General features: G+C 45.3%; 1 protein-coding gene across 1 annotated transcript in view; it reads right to left on the reverse strand.

The window, feature by feature from the left end:
• KIF26B (kinesin family member 26B) overlaps positions 1-27,710 on the reverse strand; it is a 518,472-nt gene that overhangs the window by 309,507 nt on the left and 181,255 nt on the right. The window contains exon 3 of the mRNA XM_018060247.1: positions 11,908-12,444. Coding sequence (XP_017915736.1) covers positions 11,908-12,444 — 537 coding nt within the window. The remainder of the gene's footprint in view (positions 1-11,907; positions 12,445-27,710) is intronic.

Below are 27,710 nucleotides of genomic sequence, written 5' to 3' on the forward strand. Positions count from 1 at the left end.
TCCAATGGTTAAGAATCTGCCGGCCAATGCAGGGGACACAGGTTTGATCCCTGGTCTGGGAAGATCCCACATGCCACAAAGCAATTAAACCTATGTGCCACAGCTACTAAGCCCGTGCTCTAGAGCGCACCAGCTGCAACTACTGAGGCCACGTGCCTAGGGCATGTGATCCGAAAACAAAGAGAAGACGCTGCAATGACAAACCCAAGCACTGCAATGAAGAGTAGCCTCCTTTCACCACAACTAGAGAAAGCCCACACAAAGCACTAAGACCCAGCACAGCCAAAAATAAAGGAATAAGTAATAAAAAAGTAAGAAAGCATATGTGTTAGGACAGAGAATTTAAACATCTACTTACTCTGTTCAATAAAGACCACACTATTAACAAGGAAAGGGCCCTGTTGCCATTTATTAATCTTAGGAAATCAGTATAATTCATGATGAGAGTCCCAGTATTAGGCCTGTTCAGTCTGTCTCTCAGAGGAGCTAAAACATGTCTCACTAGATGGCAGCATTGCCTCCACAGCCTTTTCTGTTGATTTTTGGCCCAGCTTTGTCTCAAGCTTTGTCCCCACTGGTCTCCCCACCTCCCAGTGAGAAGATGTGATGTAGGGCATTCGTTTTTACACAAATCACAGAGGAATACAATTTGAACGTGGACTTGCAAGTCCAAGTGACCCAGAACTGCCCACAAAGATATGTTAACAGAGTGTGCTGCTGTGGGTGGCCCTCCCCAAGATGGGGAATGTTGGACCAATCTGAGGAGTTGGTCCCTTCCCCTGAGGGACAGAGGGCATGGAAAAGGCCAGTACACAGGAAGCTCTTTGAATCTCAGCTCTGGCATGTTCAAGCTGCTGTGTGACCTTGGGTGAGTCACTTGACATTTCTGGGCCTTGGTGTATCATCTGTAACTCACAAGGGCAGCCTTCCCATCTTGCTTCCACTGGGGTCTCTAGGGACTGTTTGCTTTAACAAAAAGGCAGCCTGTCAAGAACAGGCTAATGGGTTTAATCTTTCCACTGATACAGATCCTCACAGCCTGAGCCACAGGGACCAAGGGAAACCAGGCCTGCTAAAGTGATTTAGCAAGTTAGACTGGCTCAGATGTGTCATGGAATTAGAAAACTCCTGGTCACAGCCTTGAGTATAAGACAGGGCTGCTGCTATGCTTGCTTTTCACGTGGTACCTTTTTTCTCCCCAGAATCTCAGTCCTTCCGGGGCACTCAGATAAGCTACTGAAGGAGTATGTTAACTCTTTGTGGCCACTGATGCAGCAGCAGGGCACTAAGTGATCTTCAGAGTCCTAAAAATGGTGCCTAATAAGCTTCCCAAACACCTAAATTACTCCCTGGGAGTGACTTAGGCATATGAAATATATGACTCATTAACTAATGTTCACGAATACCTCTATAAGATAGAGGCATGCTAATTTGTCACGCTAAAGACTGTTAGCATAGTAAAATCTCAATTTAAAATTAATTAGGTGTGTGCCTGGGGTGGGGTAGGCAAGGAGCAGACCTGAAATCTCCAAGTTATTGAAGATTCCAAATTATGTAATAATTTCAAAAGAAAGATATATTTGACAAATAAAGATACAAGCAGATAATACGAAAGCGAGAATATTACATTTTATTAGATGCGTAAACTAAGGAGAGCAAGAATGAGCGACCTGAGGACTATTTCAAAACGCTCGTGCAACAGGAGTCATGAGTCACGACTGAATAACCTCATGTTTCAAATTAACTTCAGAAGAATGAGATTTCACTTTCAGATTATTTCAAATGCCACCGCTCTACTATTCTGTAGAATTTTAAATTATTCATGTTTATACACTGTCACCCCTCCTCCTTTTTTAAAAAAGGTCTTCAAAAATGGAGAAAGATGGGTCTATGAGCCTTCCAATATTCTATCAATTTACTCACTAATGGTGGGATGAGATCGACCTGTTTAGAATGTGACCTTCTCTTGTAAGATGTGGCGCACATACAGAAAGCTGGTTTCTGGTCATACGTGGAGGTGGCGGACATTGTCTGAGCTGGGTGACATTTATTTCATGAGCTTGATATCATTTTACAGTTTGGGTCTTGTTTTTTCATTCACTACTGGCTTTTCCATCGGAAAAGAGGACCCTGATTCCATGTAGTCTTGAGTCTGGGGAACCAGAGTTGACTGAGGGTAAGAAGGCCCTCAAATTTCCAGTCCCTTCACTGAGGTCTCACTCTGGGTCAGACATGATGAGTGTTTCACATACATCATTTTGTATAGTCACCACAACAGCGCTGCAACTGGCCACTTTGCAGAGGAAAAAATACAGACATGTAACAGTAAGAAGCCTGCTCGAGGTCACACTGTAAGCAAGGAAGCTGGACTTTTATTTCCGGCGCATGAAAAGCAAATCTAGCGTGACCCAACATCTAGTCCCTCATTGTTCGAGACTTGGATAAAATCACTGATGAGTAGCAGTCTCAGACGCCCCCCTCCCCAGAATCTGTTTCCTTTGTCATTTTAAAAAAGCAGCAGCCATTGTTCACTGTGGACCTGTGGACGGTCGGTGTTCCTGAGTTCCTTTCCTCAGCTCTACAAAGAAAGCCAGTCTTTTGCCCAAGTAAACCAGGGCTGGGAGGATGGCCCAAATGGGAGAGGAGATGAGATGCTCTCTAAAACAAAGATAACTGCGAAAAGGGGTCCCCATCCAGGGAACCCTCTCTCTGTTAGGACTTCACTCCCTTGAGCAGCCATCCCCAGCTCTGCCCTCCACCCCGGCCTGGCCCGGGGGAGCTGGACAAGAGGGTGGGCCACATTCCCACTGCTTCTCACCTCCCGCCCACCCAAAGGACCCAGGGGGGAGAATAAGAAACGCTTTTAAGTAGCACAGCACCTACACACTATTTTTAGCCTCTTTCTGGACCCTAGAACTATTGCTGAAGAAAAAAAAAAAAACAAGAACCATTCCACCAACCTAACCCCAGCGATCAGCTTGGTCAGCAGGAAAGGAACAGAAGCTTCCTGCACTGGTCAATTAGGTAGGTCCTCAGCATAAGCTGACATACCCCAGGGAGCACTCCAGGAAGTACTGTTTACATGTATACCAATGGCTGTAAAAGCACATATAATGGTATGTGTGTATAAAAGCATATAACAGTATTATATGCGTAAGTTCAGAAGAGGAGGTTGTTATTCTACAAAGAAACACACGTGAATATTTTTCATTTCATCTGACTTGAAGTATTCTCCAGCTGTACAAGGGTGTATGGATATGACCTTCTCCCCTGCTTTCTTTATTTCGCCCTTTGTATCTTTTCCCCTTCCCTTCAGTCTTCTCTATCCACAGGACAGAACAAGAATGTGCCAGTGCTGACCAGCTGTGAACATCTGCACCTCCCCGTTCCTCAGAAGCGGGATCAGCAGGAACAAGCATGGGTTGCTCCCCTCCTCAACGCTACCGTCATCTTTCACCCGTCTGGCTGGCATCTATCTATCTGTAGTCAGAGGAACAGTGACCCCAAATTCATGTCCACCCTGAGCCTCAGCATGCGACCTTACCTGGACATAGCATCTTTGCAGATGTAATTAGTTAAGGGTTGAGATGACACCATACTGGATTAAAGCAGGTCCTAAATCCAATGGCCAGTGTCCTTATAATAAGAGGAAAGTGACAGATGAAGGAGAAAGCCATGCGAAGACGGACGGGGAGACTGGAGTGACACGGTCAGAAGCCAAAGAATGCTTGCTGGAAGAGACAAGGAAGGATTCTGCCACAGGCTTTTCAGAGGAAGCTCGGCCCTGCCAACACACCTTGATTGTGGACTTCAAGTCTCCAGACAGAACCATGAGACAATGAATTTTTGTTCTTTTAAGCCACTTAGTTTGTAGTCATTTTACTATGGAAGCCCTAGGAAACAGAATATACCATCATCTATCTGTCTGTCTTTCTATCTGCATTGTTCTCTTCCCTATACTTACTACACTGCTGCTGCTGCTAAGTCGCTTCAGTCGTGTCCGACTCTGTGCAACCCCAGAGACGACAGCCCACCAGCCTCCCCCGTCCCTGGGATTCTCCAGGCAAGAACACTGGAGTGGGTTGCCATTTCCTTCTCCAATGCATGAAAGTGAAAGTGAAGACGCTCAGTCATGTCTGACTCTTAGCGACCCCATGGACCACAGCCTACCAGGCTCCTCAGTCCATGGGATTCTCCAGGCAAGAGTACTGGAGTGGGGTGCCATCGCCTTCTCTGACTTATTACACTACTGCCAGATAAACGGTTCTTTAAAGCTGGGGTTTTTTGCCCTGGCAGTTCAAACCAAAGCCTGGGTCCCACCTGAGACATTCTGATTTCATTGGTCTGGACTGTGGCTTAGGCACTGGTATTTTTCTTTAAAGCCCCCAAGTGATTCTAGTTGAGAACTCCTGCTGTCAACAAGGAAATCTTTCCATTTTCCTGCTCCAAAATCTCCGGTGGTTGTCTTCTGTCTACCGAATTAAAAGAAAAGGATAGCAACTAACAACTTCTGCTCTCCAGCTGGCAAGATGCTTCCACATTCATGTGAACCCTCAAAACAGCAGATGACAAAGGACTGAATCCTGGGGCAGTTCTGCGAAACCCCTCCAATCAGGACAGCAGACACGACAGAGAAGATGGGCTTCCTGCTACAGAGATTCCTGCCAAGTCTCTCCTCACCCTCCCACTCCCCAGCTTACAATGTTTTCTGCAGTTTCAACAGTATGAGATACTTACATAATGGTAATTACTAGCTGCTGATGGAGAGGGCTGTGGCGTGCTTGTTATTATGATGCTGTAACAATAGGGAAATCTGAGACAATTGAAAACCAACCGCGCAGTATGAGTAACCTCTCATTCTGTGGAGGCACCCAAATGAAATAATCTGACTTGCTAATGCACTGTCTGATCCACCGGGTAATGTAGTTTGTTGTGTGGGATGAAAAGCCCATGTTCTTGGCCATCCTGCAGGTTTCCACAGCAACTCCTTGGTCCGTATACCTCATTAACTTCTCCTACCAAGCTTCACAGCTACCCAGTGCTTACCAGGTGTATTAATTTCCTATTCCTGAAGCAAATTACTGAACATTTAGCAGCATAAAGCAGCACGCATATCCATTCTTTATTCCATCAAGTCCAGGGTGTCAGACATCTACAACAGGCTAGACGAGCTGCTTCTTTCTGCAGACTCTAGGGAGAATCTGATTCCTTGATTTTTTCCAGCTTTTTAGAAGTTGCTTTCACTGCTTGGCTTGTGACCCCTTCCTCCATCTTCAAAGCCAGCGAAGTTGTACCTTCACTCTTCTGACCTCTGCTTCCATCCTTACATCTTCTCTTTCTGACTCTGTTCCTCTTGTCTCCCTTTTACAAGGACCCTTATGATTACATTGGAATCACCCAGATAATCCAGGATGATCTCCCCATCTTAAGATCCTTAACTTTATTGTATCTGCAGAACCTCTTTTATTTTGTAAGGTAGCATATCCATAGGTTTCAGGGATAAGGACATGAACATCTTTGAAGGTCCTCTTCTAGCCTCCTGGGCTTCCCTGATAACACTGGTGGTAAAGAACCTGTGAGGCAATGCAGGAGATATAAGAGACAAGGGTTCAATCCCTGGGCCGGGAAGATCCCCTGGAGGAGGGCATGGCAACCCATTCCAGTTTTCTTTCCTGCAGTATCCCATGAACAGAGAAGCCTGGCAGGGTACGGTCCATAGGACTGCAAAGGGTCGGACATGACCAAAGTGACTTAGCACACACACACTAATTCAGCCTACCACCCAAGTAAATGACTGCTGCTGCTGCTAAGTCACTTCAGTCGTGTCCGACTCTGCGCGACCCCATAGATGGCAGCCCACCAGGCTCCCCTGTCCCTGGGAATCTCCAGGCAAGAACACTGGAGTGGGTTGCCATTTCCTTCTCCAATGCATAAAAATGAAAAGTGAAAGTGAAGTCGCTCAGTCATGTCTGACTCTTCAAGACCCCATGGACCACAGCCTACCAGGCTCCTCCATCCACGGGATTTTCCAGGCAAGAGTACTGGAGTGGGGTGCCATTGCCTCCTCTGAAGTAAATGACTAGGTAAAAAATATTTTTGAAATTTATTGATGAAGTGTAAGTGTTCCCTTCAGCCCATGGCCCTGCCCATACTTATAAGAAGTGCTGACTCTTTCAGAATTTCGCCCTGAGCACCATATTCTTGAGAAATGCTCTGTCCATGACAGAAGATACAAACTGATCCTGTTTCCTGCGCCCAGGTTTGTCAAAATGCATAAAGATAAATAACACTCTTTTGACCATCTATAAACAGGAGAAAACAAAAACTCATGATGTCGAATGATCTTGCTGATGTCATAATTTATCAAATTGCAACACTTTATGTTATTGGCCTGCCGGGACAGAGCAGCAGCAAAGTGGCACTAGGGCTGGCCCAAGAAAGGCATTTTGTGTATTTCAGGAACAGGCGTCTGACTCTGCAGGGCTGCAAACAACAGGACTGGACATCCTCCACTACTGACACACAGCAAACATCTGCCCTACTCCTTTGTGAAAAGTGGCTCAGTGAGGAAAGAACATGAGTGCACCTCATCCCCCAAGGCAACAGCTCTACTCTCCGCGTGCTTCTGGGTTCCATGGATTCATCACAGTCAAAGCCTCTGAGCACTGGAACACGAGCGAGCCTCAGAGTCCACCCTCCTCTTCCAAGGGCACCTGGAAGTCCTCAATAAAAGGATCAGCACCAAGTCTTTCCAGAGCTTCTGACTTCAGAAGACCAAGGCCTGGATACTGCCAAGATCTCACAGTTGAGCAAGCTTGGAGCTGCTTTCAGGTTGGTGCTACTATTGCCTCGCTCTTACCTGTATCCTCAATTACAAAGTCCAATAGTGCCTCTGCAAGAATACTGGAAAGGGTTGCCATTTCCTTCTCCAGGGGATCTTCCAGACCCAGGTATCAAACCTGGGTTTCCTGCATTGCTGGCAGATTCTTTACCATCTGAGACACCAGGGAAGCCCAGGCCTCTGCTTACTATATACAGTTAACTCCTAGAGATATGAGACAATCCCACATGACTTCAGCCAGAGTTTAGTCTGGAATTATTCCTAACATTGACTCTAATGGATGTTTTTTTTGAGAAAGCAGGATAACTTTTATCAAACACATATCCTCAAATCAAGGAACGCACACCGAATTCATCATGGATTTATCACCTATGTATTAATTTAACATATTCCTGAATTTTCTCGACAACTTCAATTTATCAAAGTCCCATAAAATAAAACTCTTCAACCCTTTCAAATGTCCCTATTTTGAGTGTGACATCAAAAAACCACCTGGACTACTTTCATTGCACCCAAGGATTTACTGACTATCATTAAGATACTTCATGTTAAAGATTAGCTTGGAGCCGATTAACTGGTGGTTTCCACCCAAAACCTTGAGGTCTGGATAGGCCTTCTACCCTGGAATTTTTTCCTAAATTTAAGGCCAGTCAGGAGAAACAACTTTAGTGTATCCTTGAGACTGGAACTTTCCCTAATGAGTAGCCCTTTTTTTGTATATGTTAGTTGCTGTCAGAGACACAAGAATAAATAAATCTATGTTCTCAAGAAACAAAAGATATCAAACAGAATCAGGAAACTCTACCCAAACGAAACTTCAAATCTCTCAGCCTTGGTTTCTAGACAGCTGATATTGGGATCCCTGTGTTACAGTTTATAAAATATGTTCATACTTATAAAAAAAATTGTTCTCTTGCAAGGTAGGGATTTCATTCATAAGGAAAGAGACCAAAATATTAAGCTACTAAAACAAGATTCAACAGTTGGTGGAGCCATGCTCTTGAACTAGGCAGAACCATCTCTAAATCTCCCACCACGGTGCAAAAGGCAATTACTATCCTACAGAAGTGGATTCTAACACGAACATTCTGTGATTAGAGTATTATGCATCAATTCTTTCCTGTATTTCCTGTAATAAATGTAAATTGGGGAAAAGCAGTTGCCATTCAAAAGAGGTATATAATTAATCTGTGGTGAACTACAAGAAATTAATCCAGACATGGGTTTTCTCAAAGCTAAAACTCATGTGATAAAATGAAAGTTCTAGAGCATTGCACTGACTGTGTTAAATGTAAGTTAATAAGAGAACATCTTTCTTTTAAACAGTCCACCTTATCAACTTCTGTGAAATCGACTTGCTATGATATTTAATGAAAAAAATTATCTGCAGTTTGTTCGCCATTTTTAAATATAATCTCAATGCTTCCTAAATTACTATTTCTCTTACTTGTCTGGATAGATTCTTATTTATCTGCAGTGCTTATAGGTTCCCACTCTCTGGAGGTAATCGAGAAACATGAAGGATCTAGCAAAAGAGAATCAAGAAATCTTCCTACTGCAGCCTTTGAAGACTGCGTCCCTGGGGACTCATAGGATTAAACAATCCACCTGCAAATGGTCAGGAAGATCCCCTGGAGAAGGGAATGGCAACCCACTCCAGTATTCTGGCCTGGAGAATCCCATGGACAGAGGAGCTTGGCGGGCTACAGCCCATGCAGTTGGACACAACTGAGCAACTCACAGTTTCACTTCTTCACTTTCACACACACACAGTGCTGTGGGGAACAGGGAACTTGAGGGGCTTGAGGGACACTTCTCTCTCCCATACAGAGGTTTTACTCTGCTCACTGCTGCAAAGCCCATCCTCATTCTTGTCATCCCCCTGTACTTAAATGGCAGAACAGCCTCCTCTTCTCCCTTGCTTCTACAGGCTCCAGGTTTGCTGGTGTGGAGCAGCGCACTCGGCAGCAACAAAGTCCAGATAGATACTTCTCTGCCCAGAGAACGGCTTTGGCACTAAGCCAGAGGACCATCTGCTCTGTGGAAAGGGAAGTGGGAGTAAGGGTGAGCAGGAAAAGTGAGGTCAGCTTTCAGAGCAGTCAACCATCTCTGGCAAGCTGGCCAGACTGTGAACTGCAGAATATTTACTGCAGGGAGATGTCCATAAGAGGAGCCATGCAGTCTAGCCAGACCCAGAGGCCCCACCCCGGGGCATGAGGATAACATAGTCACAACACGGGGACATTGGTTCACCAGGCACCAAATCTCTTTATCCCAGAGAGATTTCCTCTGATCCCTTTAACTACTGCTCGGGGGAAATGCAGAAATTAGTCTGTTCTGAGTTGGAAAGAAGCAATTGAATGTATCCAGGATGATCTCAAGTTGGTAGCTGCGTGAATCACCTTTGTGCCTGCTTTTGGCCACATCAACACACTCTTGCCCCATGGGCTGGACTTCAAGCCCTTCTGCAGGCTCTCAGAGCACACTGGGCATCTGTCTATACTTGCCAGCACCTCCCTGGATTATAACACATAGTTCCCCTGCCTTCTCCACTAAGGACCACAGGACAGGAGCCTGGGTTTCCAGCCCATGGCAGGAGCCCCAACCAACACACAGCATAGTGTCTGGCACTTGGGAGAGCTTATAGACACTTGTTATTGTACCGGAAATTCTTTTTCCTCTGAGGTGGAGCATGGGGAAGGAAGAGCAGAAAGAACTGTTGCATATTTTATTTTAAATGTACCAGTAATCCTCAATCTTCCTTTTAAGCACCCTATTCAGTCCCCCACCCCCTACACAGGCTTTCCCCACACTCTGGATTTTTCATATGAAAGCTCCAGTTCCAAGTTCTTCTGTCCTCACTCACCAGCACTGTGCAGCAGCTGAATCTTCTAACTAGCGCCTGATACATGTTACAAGTGCTCTGGGGCCCTGGAAGGTGAAATGTGAGTTGTCTGTGTAACATGAGTGAGTGTGTGGGTAGCACAACCCAGAATGTGTTGAAAATATGACCTGGGTAGAAGGATGTGCACCAGAGCATTTTATTTATAGTAGTAAAAACCTAAACTCAAATAATTGATGCTCGGTTATATAAATCAGGACATATTCGTATATGGGTAGTATTTATATAATGGAATATTAGGCTACCATTAAAGATCCTATTTTAGAAAAATATATAATGGTGGGGAAATACCATGAAGTATATTAAGCAAAAAGCAAATCACAGAACTGAACATTATCACAATTTTAGAAACTGCATGCGTATAAAATCCTGGGAGGAAATATACCCAAAAGCTGTGAATTTCTATTTCTGGGTGTTGCTGCTTTTTAAAGTCTGTCTTGAACTTTTTCATGTTTTTAAAATTTTATTTTACAACAGACATGTATCACTTTTTATAATTTCTAAAACTATTTTTAAATTACAAACCAAAAAAAACCCCAAGCATATTATTCAATAATGGAAAGAAATTATTCTGTTCCTGCCCTAGATGGTTATAGTCAAGCATTAGACTATGAAGTCCCACCCAGGGTGCCACTGGTTTCTCATTATATTTTTATCCACAACCCAGAAAATTCTATCCAAAAGTGAAGTGGCAGGCAGGCCCCCACAGGTCAAAATAGGAGGCCTTTTTTTTTGGTGTACCATGTCTTAAAAGAAACCATAGCTGGAAAAGATGTTGAGATAAGTGTTCTGGGGTAAGCTCAGAAAGTTGGAAGCAGCCAGGGCAGGGAAAGCCATTCTCCTGGGCAGGGAAGACCTGGTGCTACTCTGGCCCAGCTGTTCGGCCACAGGCAATTATTCCATTTCTTTAAGCATCCTGTTTCCCCATCTGTAAGGGGAAGATCCAACATCTGTCTTGCTGACCTCACAGGTGTATGGGGCCAGTTGCGGGGCGGGGGGGTGGGGATTAAATAAAATGATGTGTGCTCTATATTTTGTAAAGTATACAGCAGCATCAGGTAAACGAAAAGCTTAGCCGTCCAAGGTTACTAACTTCTCAAGATAAAGATCCACGCTCCCCACTTTCTTTCAAGATATCAAGAGAAACAATCTCTACTCCCTTTTACACTCTAGAAAAGTCACCAGGAATTTTATCAGCTGCATTCAACTCATTTCATGTTTCCCTGCACCTCTATCCCATGAAAGAAAAACTACGCTATGCTTTCAACTCGTTTCTTTTTTCTCCTGGACACAGGGGTAGACTGGCTTTCTCAGATGGGACCAGGAGACTGAAATCTCACCCCCTCCAGGCTGGGCCCCCCACCTCTTCCTGGGAGATCCTCCACCCTCTCTCTCTGTCTCCAGTTCCTGGCTGGTTGTACAAGATCTCGTGGAAGACTCTGAGACCGCTGGAAAATGCTGGCATGCTATCGATAGATGGAGGAGCCTAGGACCCTATGTCGTAGTGGAAGACTACCCACCAAACACCCCATACAACCCCAACGCAAGTGAGAAATAACTTGAGACCAACTGTTGCACCAATTATCCACCCTGACTAGTACATTCAACATCAACACTTTCTGCTGCTTCCCACCATGAGCGACGCAGCAGACACAGAGAGCACATGGGGTAAACCCAACCCTCCTCCAGCAGAAAACTCACCCAAGAAAGATTAAGAAAACTTTTTTAGATTCCCTGGCAGACTTAAGACCTGCTCTGTTGTTTCTATCGGGAAACTTGAGAGTGTGTGCTAATTTAAATAACAGAAAAGAGAAAATAAGAAAAGGGGAACACATGTTTGGTAACCTCATCCCACAGTATTTAAAGTGAGATGCAAATAGAAAAGGGTTATGGTCGGTCAAGGTGGGAGAAATTAAGCAGAGAATCTCCCTCTCTTTTGAGAATGGTATAGACTATGGAAACAGAGCGCCATCTTGAATCACTGGTCCCTGGATTAAATAGAGACATTTTATCTCTATTTAGCATCATTCAGCAGGGCTACATGGAAACACTAGGCTCTGCATTGGGGAGTTCCCAGAGGGGCAAAGTAGAGAAAGAAAGTGCTACCCACTTCTTTGCTTTGACTGTAGCCAACCCTGTCCTTTTTTACTCACAGGCTGCTTACCTGGTAGGGATACAGGGTGACCCCGTTGGTTCTCGACAGGGACCAGGTGCCGTCCAGGTACTGGTGAGCCTGGATGGCCACTGAGCTGAGGGTGTTCCCATTGCTGGGACTGGTGGCCATCTGGAGGCTGACCTTGGCCTGGTGGGTTGGAGACCCACTCTTCTTCTCTGCCCCATTGCTGACCCCGAGGCTGTTGGGTTTGCTGCTATGCTTATTGGTGACGAAGGCTGTGTAGCTGGAGGGGGCATAGGAGGCGGGCACAAAAGCCCAATCCCTGGGCTGCTGGAGCCCCCCCACATGCCGGGACCCCACCAGAGTGGGGACGTTGGAGAGGGGTGGGGGGGAGCCGGGGGAACCATCAAAGCGCTCGCTGCCAGCCGCCTGTTCCAGGGTCAGCACCATCTGAACTGCCTCCTGCTTCAGCTGGTTCAAGTGGGTGGCACAAATGTCACAGCGGTTGTCCCTGTCATTCCATGCCTTCCGGATGGTGTTGGGGACCTGGAGCTTGTCGTGAATCACAGCGGAGAAAGCAGGATCCTGGAGAACACATAAACAAACAAACAAACAAACAAAACGGAGAGCCTATAAATTAAGGCTGGTAAGTGCAATTCAGATGTCTAGTTTATGAGTTAAGCCCTTCATATATCCAAGAAGTTGGATTGTTTGATTGACATCCAGCAGAAATGAGCAGCCAGATTGGCAGACGAGCCTCTGGTTGACAAACACATCTGACAAATGTAATATTTTACAATGGAGACGTTAAGGAATTTTATATATATATATATATATATATATATATATATATATATATTTCTAAGCATCCTCCTTACCAGGCTAGTCAAGTAAGAACATTCCAGACTTTTCCCCTTGTGTCCACGGTAGCTATATAGGCATACCTGGTTGCTCTCAAGGTGTTCACAAATGGGTGAAGTAGACACGAATGGGTGTCCGGGCCTGGTGGGGGTGAGTGCAGCCACTCTGGACTGATGCTCTGTGCCCCAACCCATGAACTATGAAAACTTGGTAGCAGATGGAGGCACTACTTGTGACCCAGAACAGAGATTCTATTCCAAGAAAACCCTGGCCTCATTAGCATCGTTTGCTAAGTTCCACTGGAAGAAAAACCAACTAAATAGATTCTGGCCCAGAGATACAGCCTCTCCAGCAGTCCAACAAACCTCTCCAGAGCCCCCATGTTTACTGTTGGCCCCCAGCAGGCTGACCATGCCCACACCCATGTAGCTGACATTCTGAACCATCAGAAGAAAAATATCTCCTTCATAAACAGTCCAAGATACTTTTCCCCAGAAACTTCATCTAAAACTATTAAAAACTCTTTTGCTCAGAAGCATATATGTAAAAGAAACCAGAAAATGAGTTTAACGAAGATAATTTCTTTCATTTGTGTGTGTGCGTGTATGCTAAGTCACTTCAGTCATGTCCAACTCTTTGCAACCCTATGGACTATAGCCCACCAGGCTCCTCTGTCCATGAGCTTCTCCAGGCAAGAAAACTGGAGTGGGTTGCCATACCTTCCTCCAAGAGATCTTCCAACCCAGGGATCAAACCCGAGTCTCTCTTACAGCTCCTACATTGGCAGGCAGGTTCATTACCCTAGCACCACTTGGGAAGCTCCTTTCTTCATTTACTTTGCTTTAATTTTTGTGGGAAAGCAGGACTGCACAGAGAAACAAGTACCAGGTGTGTTAACCGGTTATCAAAATACTTGGATATAAGTTCCAGTTCTGCTACTCATTAGCTGTGTGACCTTGGACAACTTACGGAGCCTCTCTGAACCTCTCATCTGTTACTCAAGGCCATGGCCTATCTTTACTCTAGGGTTCTTCCTGCTCCATAACTCTGTGTAGGGAAATGGGGATACCGTAGGTACACTGTAGGATACAATGTCTGCAGAAATGGACAGAGCTCCTGTGCTGTTTGGGGGCCTGGTTGAACTTTTGAGATTCCACAACTGCTGCAAGTAACTCATGAGGCTTATCTCAATGTGTATTTCCCTGAGGACATTACAAGAAAATCTTCCCTTCTGAAATCTGTGGTATCTATCATGGAGTGGAAATGCCATCAGGGCTGAGCGGGATTTGATGAGCTGGGGGTGAGGGGGGCAGCGTGGGGCAGCCAGGGTGGGCAGGGAGATCAGCAATGGGAGGGTCACTCTTCATTATGATCCATCTTGATTACGGGCTCCAGCATTTTGTTTTCCCTGTTTAACTACCCTGAACAGCTCCTCAGCATGCACTGATTAATTGATTAATAAATCAAGAGGCCTCTTTACACAGCAGCAGCGAGGAGTGGCTCAGAGGGGTAGAAACTCAAGACAGTCATAGAAAATGATGAGAAACAATAGGAGGTCAAGGTTGACCAAGTCTGACTGATGAAGTGAGGCAAACCATATGAGGCCTGTTTGTGGTGCCCCTTCTCAGCTGCTCTGTCCAGAGTCCCTGATCAAAATTCAGCACATGTGGGACCCAAAAGGATCCCTAGGGACCATTCTAGAGCAGACCATCACCCCAGTTTCCAAATAAGAAAACTGAGCCCCCAAAAGGGTTAAAAGCTTGGACTATACCCAGACTAGTTGACCTCTAGTCCATGATTTTCCACTGCAAGAGCCAAACAGCCATCTTCATCAATGGACTCAGAATTTTGCACAGACATAAGGTTTTCACCACCTTCACCTATGAAATGTTCATTTAATCAAAAGGAAATATTTGGGGCCCCGTATGTGTCAAAATACAGTTTCTTGCTTTTCACATAATATTACATACTGAGCGTTTTTCCTTGTCAATATATGTCATTTGAAAATGTGATTTTTTTTAAATGACCACATTGTATTTTATCCTGTGGTTGTTTTATAAGCCATTTTTTAATTCCCACGTCTACTCCCTAATTAGAGGCAGGGTGAGAAATCAGAGACAGGCATTCAAAAGCAATCTGCTCCCCATGGCTTATGCTTTCAAGGCGCCAAACTATTTGGTTTCAAGAAAGCTCAAATTAATTGCTTACTTAGAATATTTTTGTTAACCCATCACCTGAAGTAGCATCATAGGGAAAAGGGAGATATAAGACCAGCCCCATCCACACATCACAGTTGATTTCAGATTCCTGTAGAATCTGGATTTGACTCTGACATCTGCAGCTGGAGTAGAAAAGATACATCCCCTCCACAAAAACTGCCTAATGCTGAGGACTCATTTTCTCTCTTCTTTCTTGGTTTTCACACTCTCCCTTGAAGTACCTTCCTCACTTAGCCTGCTACTGTTTGCTGCTTGACTTCCCACATGGAACAAACAATACATGTTGTCTGTGCAGCAGGCTGAGGATCTTGGTTTCTGTTCTGAGTTCAGACTCCAAGGAAGCCTCTTGGCTCCTGGACTACCCAGTGCCAGGTCCCCTTGCTGCCCCCTCTAGTCTGGGAACAACCAGCACACACTCAGGCACATGGAGCCCAGCACTCCCCGCCCAGTTCCCAAGGTACTGACAAATCCATCAGGAGCACTGCAGCTGAGCCCACAACTAGGATGGCCCCTGACATCCAGGAAGTGGCAAAGCCCAGAGCCCACCGCTGCCTCATCCAGAGGAAAGCGAGATGGGTGGTTTAATGAGTCTGCCATTGCTGGTGGATATCAAGAGGTGTTCCCAAAATTAAGCCACCCTTGATCTGAAACCTTAAGTGAGTTCTTAGCATCAAAAGGCCTCAGCAAGTCAAAAGGTACGTCTTAGGGAAACGAAAATCCCTTTCAAGTGCTGGTCTACATACTGTAAATATTTTAGTGCACCTCAAAACTTCAAAGAGGAAAGATCAACAGACAGAGTCTTCTGTAAGTGATGGCATAAAGGGAATACTGCTTCCTGGGAGAGTAGGAATAAACAGGGAGAAAAGAAGCCTTCAGGATCATGGAAGGCTCACACATGTTGAGTTCTCCTGACATGGACAGGAAAGGACTGTTGTGGCCCCAGGAGATGGACTAGGGGAGTGCCCTCTGATTCAGCTCGCACCAGAAGAAACCTGGACCCAGAGAGAGAATGGGCTTAGTATGCAGTCTGGCATGCTACCTAGCGTGTGGACTCAAACACTTTCATACTGTCTTGTCCTGACTCATCTTGTGATCTCTGAAAGTCAGGTGGGAATAACAGGAAAGTGTGCACAGCCAAACCTCTATTTTTGGAGTCCTGATTTTTATTTCAGCACCTTGGAAAATGGGCTAATGGCATTTGGGTAATGTTTTCATCCTAAGTTTTCAACTTAAGGATTCTGTGCTCAAAACATTCTCATCTTTCAAAAATAATACAAAATTATTATTATTCCACATGCATCATGGAGAGGAATTCAAGAAAACACTTAGGAAACTGATAAAGGTCTTCAGGGGGCTTCCCTGGTAGCTCAGAGGTAAAGAACTCCCCTGCCAATACAGGAGACATAGGAGTCGTGGGTTTGATCCCTGGGTCAGGAAGATCTCCTGGAGGAGGAAATGGCAACCCACTCCAGTATTCTTGCCTGGAGAATTCCATGAACAGAGGAGCCTGGACATGACTTAGCTAGTGACTAAACAACAGAAGGTCCTTAGAAGGAAAGTTAGGGATAAATGAAGTTAACATGAGTGTGTGCGTGCTCAGTTGCTCATGCAGACACCTATGTCTGCCCATTTAGTGACTGCTACAGAGAGAACGCCAGAAAATGGTTTTCCAATCCCTAGCTCTTCTAGGGATTGCTTCAGGAAAACCGGTGTCCTGCTTCGTCCCCTGGAGGTCTCTCACAATCTAATGGCTCTGTAAGATTGCCACATGTGTATTCCAGCAGACTGATCTAAGACACCATAAGTCTCTCTGCCTCGGGCAAGGGCATCCCAAACCATGGCTTCCACAGCCATCTGCATCCCAGTGACTGGGAACTCTCCATCTCCACCCCTACCTGGCCTTTCTCCTGAACACTAAGCCTTACAGGCCCATGGAAAACATCATCCAGATAAACACTCTTCAAACTGACCATTCAAAATTCATTTTATTTCCCCCTAATCCTATTCTTATTTCAATAGTCACTATCAAACTAAACAGTGCTATTATCCACTCAGGGACCCAGGCTAGAAATCTAGAACCTTCTTGCCTCCTTCTGTTCCCTTCAATCCAATCACACAGTGTAGGAAATGGTCTTTCCTAAAGCTCTTGAATGGTCCCTCCTCTCCTTGTTCAATGCCATGAGAAAGCTTTCAGCATTTCTCACATCATCATGGTCTCCCAGATTATAGCCTGGACCGCAAAACCCTCCCCACAACAACAACAACAAAAAGATAAAACAGAAATCAGTCACCATCCTGCTTTCCTACAACTCCACTCTGGAAACTATCTTATTATCTGTAGTTTTTATTTGCAGAACTGTTTGTCTGTTAGACTGTCAGCCCCTTAAGAGGAAATAGCCTTTCCATCTTTAATTCCTCCAAGTCTAGAATAGTGTCTATTTCACTGCAGGGCCCAACAAACATTTGTCAAATAAACAAATTGAAAGAACTCAACCAAAGCTAAAACGATCAATAATGAAGTTGGTCTTGGTCCATCTGTCATTTATTTTGTCTACGTGAGCTAGTTGCCTCTTATAAAAATGACCATGAAATACATTCCTTCAAATCTAAAGCTAATATAGTTTTCCAATAGCACTTGTTCTGCCTGACTAAAGAGCCTAAAGTGAGTCAGCCGTAATCTAGATAGCTTCCTGTTACCTGAAGCTTTCTTAAACTACCAGAACAGATCCTCTATGCTCTCCTCGATACACGATCTATTACTCTTTTCTCTAAGTTCCCAAGAAAATGATGTTGATATGCAAAGGAACTTTTCTAACCATCAGGCCAGCTCATCAGCAGGCCACCAAGAGAAATCTACTGAAGGGAAAACTCCACATCAATACCACACACCTGGTCCAGTAGGGCTAGGCCCCGGCAAGCGGGCAATGTGCTTATTCTCCAAGAGCCAGCAGCCAGGTTTCCACACATGGGGCAGGGCTGCTAATGAGCGTGGGAAGTCTGTGGAACCCGAGCCGGAAAGCAAGAGCTACCGCCCCGGCAAACCAAGCTGTTTACTAGCGTCTTCACTGCTTTCTGTCCCAGTTCATCTTCTAAGGGATGATCTCCTCGGTAATGAACACTCAAGCCAGTTTTGAGGACAGGATTTTTTTTCCCCAGCTTTATTTTGGCCAAGAGTACTTAGAGTGCATTCCCGCAAAGCCTCTGGGTCTGTGAGGAAGACAACAGCTGGAGTCAGAGTCCAGCGTGAGTTGTGCAAACGCCTGCTGATGTTTGCTCCTGGTTTATTATTCTAGAGGCCTCTAGTGACAAGCTCAACATGATTTAAACTGTTCTTCAAAGGCAGTTTTTTTCTACTTTGTCCCTAAACTTTCTTCTTCCATAAATGCTATCCCATGAGGCCCAGAATGGTGGCTAGAACTCCAAGAATGCAATGTTTTGTTCCCCAAGGCAGGCAGTTTTCCAGAAGATCAAGGGACTTTACCCTCACACACCTTGTAATCTTTCTATCCGAGGGTCTGCCTCCAGCCCCCTCCCCGCCCCCTGCCACATTCCCCATCCATGTCCTTTCCATCTCAAGAATCTCAGCATTCTTCCCAGCAGTCCTATTCCCAAAGGCAAGTTGTCCATATTAATGAGTCTCTGTTTTGACTGGAAATAGCAAAATTGGCAGTTTGCAAAACAACAGATAGCAAACTTCAGGTGAATCTGACCCAAGAAAACAAATTTTTTTTTCTTAACTTTTTATTTTGTATTGGGGTATTGCTGATGAACAATGCTGTGATAGTTTCAGATGAACAGCAGAGGGACTCAGCCATACATATACATGTATCCATTCTCCCCCAGACCCTTCTCCCATCTAGGCTGCCACATAAACATTCTCATTCATGCCTGAACAGTCAAATATTTGAATTTAAATGTCTCAGAAGAACTTGGACTTTTCCAACTTGGTAATTTCAGAAGGAGAAAAAACAAAATTTCACTTAGCCATTGGTATTACTAGGAATAAGACTCTAAAACCTGACATCTAAGGATACCCCAGAATGCCAACCAGTGGGTGTGATTGCTTCCTCAGGAAGATCTGGTTCCTCCATGCTCCTCAGCCCTGATCTAGCATCTCACTGCCCATATGTGTTTGATGGGACATGCAAGATCGAGGGGATGCAAAGGATTGGGGAATCCAGAATGTCTCTCACATGAGACTCTACTCACCATCTGTCATGCTGAATCTACCCAGCAAGAATGGACAAATAAACATTAATATCCTTTACTCCTGTTGTTCAGAGTTCCCAAATGCACAAACAAGGCAGAGAACCAATTAGAAAGTGTGACAAGCAGTGACATCCCAGTGCTCTTTGTCGAGAAGAGTGACCACCCTCACAAGCTGCCATTCTCGCTGACGCACTGTGGGAACTCAAGAAAGTCCCTGAGTGTCTCACTCAGCTGGGCAAAGGGGACACAGCAGGGTTCATTCTCCAAAGTTAGTGACAGGGAGAAAGAGGGGCATGAAAGAGGGAACTGGGTGCACGGCAGAGTCTGTTCCAGGTGAGGTCTGAGACAATCCAAAGAACCAGCACCACAGTGACGGCAGCTCAGCCAGGCCCTGGAATCACAGCTGGCCCACAGACCTGCTCTGCACACCTGAAATTTCCTAGCCTTCCAGGCCTCATCCAGACCCCAGGCTTTTTATCATTATTGGACTCCAGCACTGATCTTGCATGGAAAAAAGAATGAATATAAAAGATGCTGGGTAATGAGCTCAGAAAGACCAAAAAGGAAAAAAAAAAAAAAAGTCAAAGGAAGAAATGTTAAATGTCAGACCAAAGTTGTTCTATATAAGAAACCAAATTAACCTGGACTGTAGTGACTTTGCACACGGCCTAAGCCACCCCGCCTAGTGTTACAGACGAGAGATGCTGGCCCATTAGAGATGCACATGTGCTTCAGTTTGAATGATTATATTCAGGACGCGAGGCTGCTGGGAGCACCAGAGGCAGGCAGGATGCAATTAACAGGGCTGCTTGCTGCAACATGTGAAAAAGTGTTGCATATGATAAGACTTATCTGCTTCAAAGGAAAAAGGAGATTTTTAATTGGAACTTCATATGATTAAGAAAACTTCACGGATTCTTTTGAGGAAAAGAATAGTTGAGGTATTTCTCATCACGACCACAGAAATTATTTTTCTGTCTATGTCTCTCATCTTTTCCAACTGGATGGCATGGACAGTGTCTTGATGCTTTTGAAAAAGCTTGTTAGTGAGTATAGGAGGTTCAGATGCTCCCCTGGTGGCTCAGATGGTAAAGAATCTACCTGCAATGTAGGAGACCTGGGTTTGATCCCTGGGTGGGGAAGATTCCCCCGGAGAAGGACATGGCACTCCAGTATTCTTGCCTGGAGGATTCCATGGACAGAGGAGCCTGGTGGGCTACAGTCCATGGGGTCACAAACAATCAGATAGGACTGAGTGACTAACACTTCCACTCTCATGGGAGGATCAAGACCTGTCTCCATAACTCAGTAGCTGTGGGACAGGAAGCCATTTTTAAAAACCTATCCAAGCCTCAGTCTCCTTAAATGTAAAAATGGAAAATGATAATAGTCCCTATATTAATGAGTTATGTAAGTATTATATGTACAACATGTTTAGCACAGTCCTGATGCCTGGCTCAGGAAGATCCTCAGGGATAGGAAATGGCAACCCTCTCCAGTATTCTTGCTGAAAGAACCCCATGAAAAGGCAAAAATGATGAGCCTCCCACGTTGGAAGGTGTCAGATATGCAGATGATACCCCTATGCAGAAAGTGAAGAGTATCTAAAGAGCCTCTTGATGACAGTGAAAGAGAAGAGTGAAAAAGCTGGCTTGAAACTCAATGCTAAAAAACCGAAGATCATGGCATCTGGTCCCATCACTTCATGGCAAATAGATGGGGAAACAATGGAAACAGTGACAGACTTTATTTTCTTGGGCTCCAAAATCACCGCAGATGGTGACTGCAGTCATGAAATTAAAAGACACTTACTCCTTGGAAGAAAAGCTATGATAAACCTAGACAGTATATTCAAAAGCAGAGACATTACTTTGCTGACAAAGATCTGTATAGTCAAAGCTATGATTTTTCCAGTAGTCATGAATGGATGTGAGTTGGACCATAAAAAAGGCTGAGCACTGAAGCATTGATGCTTCTGAACTGTGGTGTTGGAGAAGACTCTTGAGAGTCCCTTGCTCTGCAAGGAGATCTAACCAGTCCATCCCAAAGGAAATCAGCCCTGAATATTCACTGAAGGACTGATGCTGAAGCTAAAGCTCCAATACTTTGGCCACCTGATGCGAAGAACTGACTCATTTGAAAAGACCGTGATGCTGGGAAAGATTGAAACAAAAGGAGAAGAAGACGGCGGAGGATGAGTTGGTTAGATAGCATCACTAATTCAATGCCTATAAGTTGGAGCAAACTTGGGGAGACAGTGAAGGACAAGGGACCCTGTCATGCTGCAGTCCATGGGATTGCAAAGAGATGGACACAACTCAGCAACTGAACAGATTAGACGTACTTTTTACATGTGGTCTATGATGAACCATCAGGTGGCAAATGGATTTCTTATCCATCTGTAAGTAGTTGTATTAAAGTGAAAAGTCGCTCAATCATGTCCAACCCTTTGCGACCCCATGGACTATATAGCCTGCCAGGCTCCTCTGTCCATGGAATTCTCCAGGCAAGAATACTGGAGTGGGTAGCCGTTCCATTCTCCAGAGGATCTTCCCAACCCAGGGACTGAACCCAAATCTCCTGCATTGCAGGTGGATTCTTTACCGTCTGAGTTACCAGGGAAGCCTAAGAATACTGGAGTGGGTAGCCTATGCCATCTCCAGCAGATCTTCCGGTCCCAGAAATCAAACCGGTCTCCTGCATTGTAGGTGGATTCTTTACCAGCTGAACTACCAGTGAAGCCCAAGTTGTATTAAGGAAGCTCTTAATTATCTACTTATGGAATTTCCTAATGTTTCTTTTTATTTCTTTAATTGATTGTATGTGTATGAAACACTGCAGAAATGTACTTCGCTATGTTTTCTTGGACTTACTACAAAAAGATAAAGTACCTAAAATCTGGTGTTGCTGCTGTTGTTTTTAAAAGAAGGAATTTTAGCAGATAAACTCTGTTTTGACCATGTGCTGATGTGCTCAGTTGTGGCCGACTCTCTGTGACCCCATGAACTGTAGCCCTCCAGGTCCATGGAATTTTCCAGGCAAGAATACTGGATTGGGTTGCCATTTCCTTCTCCAGTTTTGACCATAAACCACAACAAACTTAAAGACTTCTGCTGGTCCCCCTGTGAGCTAAACCTTACAACCCAGTGTCAAGGGCCCCGTGTAATTTACTTCAAGCTGTCCTGTCAGACATCTTTCTCTGGGTTCCTCATGTGACCCTGCAGGACAGGCAGGCTGGTTTCCCTCTGCCCCTTAGAAGCGTCTTCATTTCCCCTCTCTGTGCCTTTGCTTACATTCCTGCCCTGATGACAATTCCCATCTTGCCTTATAAACCACAAGAAAATTTAGAGGGCTGGGAGTGGGAGGGTAATGGATATGTTCACCAGTGTGATCGTTTCCTGGGTATCTATGTGTGACCAAATATATCAAATTGTATACTTCAGATGTGTACCGTTTAGTGAATGTCAATCATATACCCATTACACTAAAAAAAAAATCTTGTTTATCCATAGTAAGGCCCAGCTCGTCCACAAAGTCTGACTCCCAGGAGGCACTTCCATTGCACTTTTCTGGTCTGAGTGACTCACATTACTTAGCAAACACTTCCTCGTTGGTTAGAGCCGTACATGCTCTATCTCCACAATCGTGGTAAATTCCTAGGGGGCAGAAACCATGCCATAATTTCAACAGTAATGATAACTTCTACGCTTGCCCCCCTGGTATCCACTCCCGACAGCACCCAGGGAGATCCTCATAAGTCTTAAATCTGATCCTAGTGGTCCTTGACTAAAAATCCTCCCATGGCCCCCACCCTGCTTCCCTCAGAGTCAAATCAAAGTATTAGAGTCTGTGTTTACAAAACTCATTTTAGATACCAGTCATCTAGTCATTAAATCTCTGACCCTAAATTGACTGAAGTCTGTGGATTCACTTGGATTACTTATTTCAAGTAGCATTTGCAGGATAAAAATTAAAATTAAAAAGTAATTTGAAGACTCAAAAAATAAAACTAAACAAAAACCCAAAAACAAACAAACAAAAAAAATCAAAGTGTTTGCACTGGGCTCTATAGGACCTGGCCTCCTGCTCCCTCTCGAACTTCAGCTCCAACCACTGCTCCCTGACAGTCTCTCCAATCACAAGGGCCTGAGCTCTTCCTCCATCACACCAGGAATGCTCACTGCCACCTCAGTGGCTCTGTACTCCCTCCTCCTTCTTCATGGAAGACTTGTGCCCATATATACAGGCCTGACTATCTTTTACCACCTGCAAGCTGGTCAAATATCCCCTTATAATGAGGCCTCCCTGACCACCTCATTACAGATGTAAGTCACCCCAAGCACTCCCTAACCCTCTGCTCTGCCTTCTGTCATTGTCTAACACAGCAAGAGGATTCCAGAAAAACATCTACTTCTGCTTCATTGACTATACTAAAGCCTTTGACTGTGTGGATCACAACAAACTGTGGAAAATTCTGAAAGAGATGGGAATACCAGACCACCTGACCTGCCTCCTGAGAAACCTGTATGCAGGTCAGGAAGTGACAGGATCAGACATGGAACAACAAAATTCAGAAAGGAGTATGTCAAGGCTGTATATTGCCACCTTGCTTATTTAACTTATATGCAGAGTACATCATGTGAAATGCCAGGCTGGATGAAGCACAAGCTAGAATCAAAATTTCAGGGAGAAATACCAGTAACCTCAGATATGCAGATGACACCATCCTAATGGCAGAAAGAGAAGAGAAATTAAAGAGCCTCTTGATGAAGGTGAAAGAGGAGAGTGAAAAAGCTAGCTTAAAACTCAACATTCAAAAAATGAAGATCATGGCACCTGGTCCCATCACTTCATGACATCTGGTCCCATCACTTCATGGCAAACAGATGGGGAAGGAAACAATGGAAACAGTGACAGACTTTATTTTGGGGGGGCTCCAAAATCACTGGGGTTGGTAACTGCAGCCATGAAATTAAAAGACTCTTGCTCCTTGGAAGGAAAGCTATATTAAAGCAGAGACATTACTTTGCCAACAAAGGTCCGTGTCATCAAAGCTATGGTTTTTTTCAGTAGTCATGCACTGATGTCAGGGCTGGACAATAAAAAAAGCTGAGCACTGAAGAACTGATGCCTTCAAACTATGGTGCTGAATAAGACTCTTAAAAGACCCTTGGACTGCAAGGAGATCAAACCAATCAATCCTAAAGGAAATCAACCCTGAATATTCATTGTAAGGACTGATGCTGAAGCTGAGGCTTGATTATTTTGGCCACCTGATGCAGAGAGCCAACTCATTGGAAAAGACCCTGATGCCGGGAAAGATTGACGGTAGGAGGAGAAGAGGACGACAGAGGATGAGATGGCTGGATGACATCACTGCCTCAATAGACATGAGTAATGCTCCGGGGAGTAAGGCTCCAGGTGCATTTTAATAAATATCCCTGGTGATTCAGTGGTTTGGGGTTACAGAGGAAGGGATGGGAAGGGAGACAGAGATGGGTCAGGGAGAAGGAAGAGGTGCCTCTCCCTTTTAAGTTTCTAAGCCTAGCCATGGCCTTTGGAGAGAAGTTGGCCATTTCCTGCAGGGCTCACCATGCCACCCAATGGACTGCAACTATTCTGAAAACCTCAACTTTTTCTAGACAATAATTCAAGACAGTGATAAATGGCTCTTGCTTCTCTCCTTACTCCCATAGTTTCAACAGCTGTTGATTTTGATCCCTAGGAGACATTTGGAAATACCTGGGGACGTTTTTGTTGTCACAGCTGAGACAGGGCTACTGTCATCTGGTGGGTAAAGGCTAAGGATGATGCTAAATGTCTTATCAGTTCAGTTCAGTTCATTTCAGTCCATTTCAGTTCAGTCGCTCAGTCGTGTCCGACTCATTGCAACCCCACGAATTGCAGCAAGCCAGGCCTCCCTGTCCCATCATCAACTCCCAGAGTTCACTCAGACTCATGTCCATCGAGTCCGTGATGCCATTTAGCCAACTCATCCTCTGTTGTCCCCTTCTCCTCCTGCCCCCAATCCCTCCCAGCATCAGGGTCTTTTCTAATGAGGCAACTCTTTGCATGAGGTGGCCAAAGTAGTGGAGTTTCAGCTTCAGCATCAGGCCTTGCAATGAACACCCAGGACTGATCTCCTTCAGAATGGACTGGTTGGATCTCCTTGCAGTCCAAGGGACTCTCAAGAGTCTTCTCCAACACCACAGTTCAAAAGCATCAATTCTTCGGCTCTCAGCTTTCTTCACAGTCCAACTCTCACATCCACATATGACCACTGGAAAAACCATAACCTTGACTAGATGGACCTTTGTTAGCAAAGTAATGTCTCTGCTTTTGAATATGCTATCTAGGTTGGTCATAACTTTCCTTCCAAGGAGTAAGCATCTCTTAATTTATCCTCCAATTAAAAATACATAAAATTTTAAAAAAAAATTCTGCATTGACCTCTGGGTACTGGGTATTGGCTGACTAGTGGGCCAGGCACAGAGGGTGTGGGTGAGTGAGCTGGGGGGTAGGCACTGGCCCCAGGCTAACAAACCCCCCACACCGTGGCCCCCAGCCTGGGGCTGCCCTTGCATCTGGATCACAAGCCACTGCCCTTGCTGGTGAGACAGGCACTGCTGGCAGGCCAGGCGATATCTTCTAGAGTGTGGTGGGAGAGGCTGAGAGGAGACTCGAGTCCCAACCACACGGAACCGCGGATCTGGCCGGCGGCTCAGGGGGCGGCAGTGAGTCTGTCACGCTCAGCTCTGCCGCCTGCCCCGGGGCTGAGAGGGCACCACTGAGGTTGCTATAACTACGAAATCCTTCAAGCCTCTGGCCAGATTTCATGTCATGGTAACTTTGCAATTTCCCTCTTGGAGAAAGAAAACCAGTGCCATGGCAAGAAAAAGTCATCTCTGAGATGTAATTTGGTGCAATTATAGAGAAGACCAGAGAGTCTTTGTTCATGCAAAAACCACATAATGTAGCACAGGCTACATGCCAGGTTCCATGCTGGGTGGGTTTGGTGAGCGAAGTCCTAAAGGCTTCCTCCGTAAGTGCCCCAGCTGAGGAGACTGAGAGGACGAGGACCTGACCAGACATTTCTGTTTCCACTCTTGATACGTTAGCGATGTCATAACACACCCTTGGCAAGGGAAGTCCTAGACACATCGGACGGATCACACTTCCACAACCTAGTTATAAGATCTGAGCTGGGCAGCCCGGAACCTAACCATCCGCGTCCTCGGACATTTGTCTGCTCGTTTGGGGTGGGATGGATTAATTACAACAGAGCCAGCAATCCTTCTTACCCTTCTTTCTTCCATAATGATCTCAAGTGAAAAGTCACTGAGATGAACAAGACCACTCAAAAAGCTCTGAATATGGGGGGCTGGGAGGGCTGGAGGCTCGGGACAGGCAGGAAGGCTTTATCCAGCTCCTCTGCCAGCTTTGGTTAGTAACAGTCATTCCTAAGAAGCCAGTTGCTGTGAACTGTTTACAAACCCACAAGTCAGAGAACCAGCCATCCAGCCAGCCTTGATTCAGGGCCCCACCCTCTCAATCCTGACCAGGAGTTACCGCAAGGCAGCAATGGTTTCTAGACATGCCCCTTGGCCTGTACCATGACTGGCATCCTCCTGAGAGACTACCACCCCTGCCAACCCCCCACCAACACAATTTTAACCTCTCTCAGGGCCACAATGATTCCTGGCTTCTCAGAGGAGTCTTGTGGCAGCAGGGCTGCCACAGCATCCTGGGGATGTGAGGAAGAGCTGGAGCTGTTTTGAGTGATGCCTTCTAGATGCTCCTATACAGGCTCAACCACAAGAAGCCCAGGTTAGTATCAGAAAGAGAGAGGGTGAGCAGACCAGGACAGCCCTCTCTGCTGCCTCCAGTCACTCTAGCACATGGGAGATGGCACTGCATTTGACAGAGTGCCAGTTGTACTTATCTGCTACCCTGTTACATTATTCACCTATCTCCATATTTTCTAAAGGGGCCTTCTGACTAACAGAGCCTACAGAAGACAGGTTTGAACTGGTTGATTCGTATACATTGTCTACGTATATAAACTAATTGTGTAAGAAACTTAAGGCAACAGCAACTATCTCACCAAGATCTCTGATGTGTTAATATTCAGCTGCACTGCATCTTAGTTGGAGAAGGCAATGGCACCCCACTCCAGTACTCTTGCCTGGAAAATCCCATGGATGGAGGAGCCTGGTAGGCTGCAGTCCATGGGGTTGCGAAGAGTCTGACACGACTGAGCGACTTCACTTTCACTTTTCACTTTCATGCATTGGAGAAGGCAATAGCAACCCAATCCAGTGTTCTTGCCTGGAGAATCCCAGGGACAGCGGAGCCTGGTGGGCTGCCGTCTATGGGGTCACACAGAGTCATACACGACTGAAGCGACTTAGCAGCAGCAGCAGCGTCTTAGTTGCAGCATAGCGGATCTAATTCCCCATACAGCGATGGAACTAGGACCCCCTGCATTGGAAGTGTGGGGTCTTAACCACTAGACAACCAGGGAGAACTCTCTGACATGTCAATCTTAGGAAGATAACAGCA

The sequence above is a fragment of the Capra hircus genome, chromosome 16, assembly GCF_001704415.2.
Source record: "Capra hircus breed San Clemente chromosome 16, ASM170441v1, whole genome shotgun sequence".
NCBI classification, from domain to species: Eukaryota; Metazoa; Chordata; class Mammalia; order Artiodactyla; family Bovidae; genus Capra; species Capra hircus.